General features: G+C 34.4%; 1 protein-coding gene across 1 annotated transcript in view; it reads right to left on the bottom strand.

Moving 5' to 3' along the window:
* Positions 1 to 3701, bottom strand: part of THEMIS (thymocyte selection associated) — a 167456-nt gene extending 163755 nt beyond the window's left edge. The window contains exon 1 of the mRNA XM_033102695.1: positions 3462 to 3701. Within this exon, the coding sequence (XP_032958586.1) occupies positions 3462 to 3552 (91 nt within the window). The 5' untranslated portion in view covers positions 3553 to 3701. The remainder of the gene's footprint in view (positions 1 to 3461) is intronic.
* Positions 3702 to 6000: the final 2299 nt, after the last annotated feature.

The following is a 6000-nucleotide window of genomic DNA, read 5'->3' on the forward strand; positions in this document are numbered from 1 at the left end:
AAAATGAAAAGAGATCTATATAACTGGATTATATGAGGTTCATGGATCAGAAGACAATTTAAAATGATGCCAATTCTCTCCAAACCAATGCACTGCTAATCAAAATGTCAAGGGGGAGTTTGTGGAAGTTGACAAGTTAATTCTAAAATGTATATGAAAATTCAAGCTGCCAAACTTTAAGGAGATTAATAAATTAAGATAACTTATTATATAGTAATAGAGAACTAGCAGTTCTCTGATTTGGCTGCATATCATAATCATCAGATAGATGTTTACATGCTTAATGGTAATGCCTTTTCTCCTACATAATTAAATTCTTACCTATTGTGGACAGACCCAGGCATCTACGTTTTAGTACCTCCCCGCTGTTTCTAATGTACCATCAAGTTTAAGAACCATGGCTCTGCGGCATATTATCATACATAATATAATATACCTTATATTGGTGCAAAAATACATTAATTAAGAAAGGGTGAAATTGGTGTAATAATACCATTTACATGAATGGAACAGAATAGAAGCTGTGGAAAGAGACCCAGACATGTATGCTCCCTGTTTGTGACTAATGTAACATAGTAAGAGAGAAGAAGACAGTTTTTCAATAAAAGTCACTGCACCATTGACTCCATAAAAGAAAAAAAATAAACATCAAATTCAACCTCAAACAGTATTCAAAAAAATTAGTTCTAGGTAGATTGTAGATCTTAAGGAGAGAGTAAACAAATAGAATCTCTGGAGATAATATAAGAGAATATCTTCATGAATTTAGGGTAAGAAAAATTTCTTTGACAAAGCATAAAAAAGAAAATAATTATAAACTGACTATATTACCATTAAAATTAAAACTTTCAACCAAAAAAAGATACCATTTAAAAATGAAATATGAAGCTATAGACTAATAGAGGACATTTGCAACACGGGTAACTGACAAAGGGACAAGAACCACAAAATGTATGTGTGTGTGTATGTGTGTGCGTGTGTGCACATATACATACATAAATATATATATATATGTTTTGTCCAATCAATAATGAAAGTGTATAAAATTCAATAGAGAAATCGGCAAGACTAAAATTATGAAAATTTATAACATTAAGTGTTGCCAAAGATATAGATTAATTGGAGTTTTCATATACTGCTGGTGGGAATGTAAATTGGTATAACTACTAGGGAAACTTGTTTTTCATTAATTACCAAGGCTGAGCATACACATACCATGTGACATGTTAATTTCACATATTTATATGCCCAACTGAATGCATATACATGTTAACACAACATGTACAAGAATGTTCATGACAATGTTAGTGGTAACAACTCTAAACTGGAAATAATTCAAATGTCCATTAACAGTAGAATGGATAAATAAATTGTGGTACATTCATCTAGTGGGATATTTTACACACCAAAATGAACAAACTGCATAGAACATCATGGATTAATTTTACAAAAATGATATTTAACATATATGCCAACTAGAAAAGGATATGTGCTATAACTTTCCATTTATGTAAAGTCTGTAAATGGACAAAAATCATAATGATGCTAACCTTTGGGGAGGGAGATGGATAATGACTGACAAAGGGCCTCAGATGAGATCTAAAATACTTTAATTTTTTATTCCTTGACCAGGATGATGGTTACATAAATGTGCTTACTTGGTGAAAATTCATCTAGATATTGATTGAAATATAACATAGTACTAAAGTACTAAATGATGAAGATGGTCTGAACACCTGGAGAAACATGCTATGTTCTTTTGTAAGACAATATAAAAATGTTAGTTCCTCCCAAGTTAATCTATAAGATCAACACAATCCAATACAAATTCTAGTTGAATTTCTTAATTAAATGATTTCTTTAAAAACCTATTTGAAAGGTATGTGAAATTCAACTTAGAAAAAAGAAACAAAAACAAGTGATTGATCTATACATAAATTATATATTGATACTCATTCTGGAGCCATAATTACAAAAGCAAGTGATTTGGGCACAATCAATACAAAATAGACTAATGAAATAGAAGAGACAGACTAATCCAGATGCAAGTTTATGATATAACTTAAACGCAGCAACACAAATCAATGGAGAAAGAATGGCTAGCTTAGTAAACGGCACTGGGAAATCAGTTTTTTATATGGACAAAACTGAAATTGGATACCTCTGAACCTTATAACAAAGGGTCCTCCAAATGGATTAAAATTAAATGTGAAATACAGAAGTGTAAAGTTGATGTAAAATAATTTAGGAAAATATCTTTGTAACCTAGACATAAAGGACTTCCTACGCAAAGCATCAATAGCAAAACCATAAGACAAAAATGATGTGGACTGGCTTATGAACAAAGATATATTTTATAATATTGTACACATGAAAAAATATGGTCTGATTTCAAATAATCGATTTACAAATAAACAAAACTCGATATTAAGCTGATGGCAGCCTGCATCAACAGGTGAGTGTGTGTGTGTGTGTGTGCGTGTGCGTGTGTGTGTGCGTGTGTGTGTGTGTGTGTGTGTGTGTGTGTGTTGGATCTGATATTTGTCAACCTTTGTTTCATTTCATAATATAAAATCTAAAACATTCTTTTGTCTATGAACAGGAAATATTTGCCTACCAACAGTTTTTTTAAGTTACTTTCCGAATAGTATTTCTGCATCTAATTCTACTACTGCCTTAATTTACCACTCTTGTGACCAGAAATATGTATTTACCTAGAAAATGACTCTTTGCATGTATTCAAACTAACTGCTTAAAGATTCTAGAGTATATATTATCGGCTTTAACATTCTTTTACTGAATTAACATAGTGAGTTACATTAAGAAACACTAACTTAGTATTCAATAATCTTAATTGAATTCTGACTTTTCAACATAGATTCTTAAAAATTATCTTGTGATTAGTAGACATTAATTTCTATACTTTCAAATAAGAATGTAATTATTTAAATTATTAGGAGCTAGGCCCCTACAGAAAGAGGATGGAAGCATTGACATAAGCAACACTGAGAAGTGGTTAAGAGTTTGGTGAAGTTTTCTTTCTAAACATTATCCTTTTAAAATTTTCTTTTATTTTAGAAAAACTAAATTTTATTTCTTATATGCTAGAAAGATAAGTATAGCTAACTTAACTTTTCACTCTTGCATTAAAACAAATTTCAAAGAAAAAGCAGAAATAATTCACCATTCATGTTGAGCTATTTGGAGGCCTACAAAAAGTTCAAGAAACTTCATTCAATTCCTTGCCCCTATTCACCCCAGAGTCTTATCTAGTTTCTCCCTTCTCTAAGAAACTTGCGTCTTGACCACTGGTTATTTAATTATGTTCTCTCTTTTACAATCACCTTTCCTTTAACAGAACTTATACCTGTATATGTTCTATTATAATTTCCTCCTCCAATTCCCAAGAGTATATACTTTATAAGCATTGCTAGCCAGCCAAGAGTTAGGAGGGTGCTTACCTTCGAAATAGATGCCTGACTGGATTTCTAGGACCCTTGGGAGGGTCCTGAGATCAAGGGAGTGGACAAATTCCTCCAGCGACAATGCCATTGCTCAGGCTTGGGTCTTGTGCAGACGTGGTACTTACAGAAGCTTGTGGCTTCTGGTTGTCACTTGTCTGCAGTTACAGACCCTGCTCATCATTCCTTTCTCAGACAGGCAGGGATGTCACACTAGAGCCCAGCTGGGGTGGAGTAGCTCTGTGTGGGGAGAACAGTGAAAAGGGAGGGAGGAGGCAGGGGACAAAAGGTGTTAGAGCTCTTTTTGTTCTGGTTGTGGCTTCATTTCCTTCTGACATTGAAGTAGAACAGGATGGGGGTGGGGTGAGCATGTCTGAACAGACATTGCCCCAAAAATGAGACTTTGCTGTCTATTGCCAGTTCAGTTCTATCTACAGTAGGGGCTAGACCGGGATCAGAGTTGTCTGTGGTTTGTTGACCCTAAAAGAACTGGAATTTAGGACTAACGTCTAATCTTAAAAATGGCACCATGTTAATGCTATATCTCTTTAGTTCATTTCTAAAGTTTAGTTTTATGCTTTATTTGCATATGCAGTACTTTTATATTAAATTTGTTTCCGAAAGTGCTTTGTGTCAGCTCTTTTCAGAAATCTGATACTCTGGAGAGAGAGAGTATCGAAACCACTTTTTATTCTTCCACATTAAAAATTTTGCTGAATCTTAAAAGAGAGTGGGGGAGGGGTGCAGTATGCAAAGTAATACAGTAAATTAATTCAGTAAGTTAATAGGAAATTTCTAATTGCAACACTACAGTGAAAGTATCTAAATCAGTTGTTAGCAAACCTGTGTTTCCTGAGTTTAGCTCTGCATTTGATCAACAGATTACTTCAGCTTTGTCTTCTCTGTTCCTCATTTGTCTTATTTATCAAATGGTGAAAACGCAAAAGGAGTAAAATAAACTGTACAATTTCTTCCCTGGCTAAAATTTTACAATTCTAATCCTGTAGTCCAAATTTAGGGGTGAAACCACCCGAAGTTAAAGGGAGCAACAGAAGCCCTATGAAAACAAATCTTAAAAGTCATCCCCCTCTCTATTCTCTATATTTAGTTGAAAGAATGTTTTAGAGCTAGAATATACAACTCAAGGTGATATTTTCTAAGATCCCTTAAGGATGACTAAAGGAAGCCTGTTTGGTATACCTACAAGTGAGAGATCCTAAGAAGCTGCATATTCTCCTTATAAATTGGACTCCAGGCTCCTTGTCTAGAAACTGTTTTAGCCTTAAGCTGCAGAAAGCATTGCCACGTAGAGAGGGTCAGGTCTCATCCCAGCTCTACCATATTGTTCATGTAAATGACCTAGGGATAAAAATATTGCCTTATTTTGATATAGAGCTTTAAAACTCTTTTAGCTCTTACGATTGTGTTTGATACTTGCAGTAATCTGCCTGACTTCATTTCTTTCTTTACGAGACTAGAATTTATGGGGTCACGTAACAGTTTTTTCACAAGTAGCTTCTACTTCCTCACTTGCAATTTTTTGCCCCCAAATCTGCCAAGCTTGATCACTCTGCCTTCTGTTCCCCTCATCCAAAGCTTAGGCTCTTCAGTTGACTGCAAACATTGTTTACAGCCTAATGGCACATCTCACAAGGTTGAATATGTGAAAAAGGCTGCTGTGCACTGCTCCTTAAAAATCAGTCATCTGTTAGAATTGGTGACACAGCAAACTTCATTTGCTATCTAATCCAAACTGGACTTCACTTGATTTTTTTCTTAGTATTGCCAAGTCAATTTTTTACCCTACTAGTCAAAGAAGTAATTTCAAAATATCACCAATATTTTACAATGATGTGTTACTCCTGCTTCTCTGCTCTTTCAACAGAATATCCTCCCTTTGTGTTGCAATCTGCTTCTCTTAAATGCACAGTCTTAGTTAATGACTACCGTTCTCTAAGTTTCCCAAGCCAGAAGGCTGTGTCATGGGAGATGCCACCTCAAGTCTCCAAATCCCTCGTGCACTATAGATGGCAATACTTCATATCACTCACTCTGTTCTTGCTCTCTTTCCCTACCTTTACCACTTTACCCCTTATTACAATCACTTCTGGTACTGTAGGCAAAGAAATACTCATGTGACTACCAAGATAAAATTGACAAATAAAAGTATTGAGAGGGTACTTGAATTACCAGGTAGTAAAATGAATGATTAAAGTTCAGTAATTGAATAGGAGATTGCAGGTATAATAACAGACTAATGAGAGCTCAGAAACAAACCGGAGTATAGATAATCATTTACTACATGAAAAGGTGAAATTACAAAGGAGTAGAGAAGAATATTTTATTCAATAAATTTGACCAACTCTTGTACTAAGGACAACTCAAAAAGTGGATGACTTTTTATAAATCTATTTTAAGGAACATGAGAGTTGTCAGGGTAGCTGGGACTTCAGGGGCCAATATTCTGAAAATCTGGGAAATAAACTGAGGGGAAGCCAATATTATGCACTTCTTTTCTTCTCAAGGCATTTGTGGATTA

The sequence above is a fragment of the Rhinolophus ferrumequinum genome, chromosome 3, assembly GCF_004115265.2.
Source record: "Rhinolophus ferrumequinum isolate MPI-CBG mRhiFer1 chromosome 3, mRhiFer1_v1.p, whole genome shotgun sequence".
NCBI classification, from domain to species: domain Eukaryota; kingdom Metazoa; phylum Chordata; class Mammalia; order Chiroptera; family Rhinolophidae; genus Rhinolophus; species Rhinolophus ferrumequinum.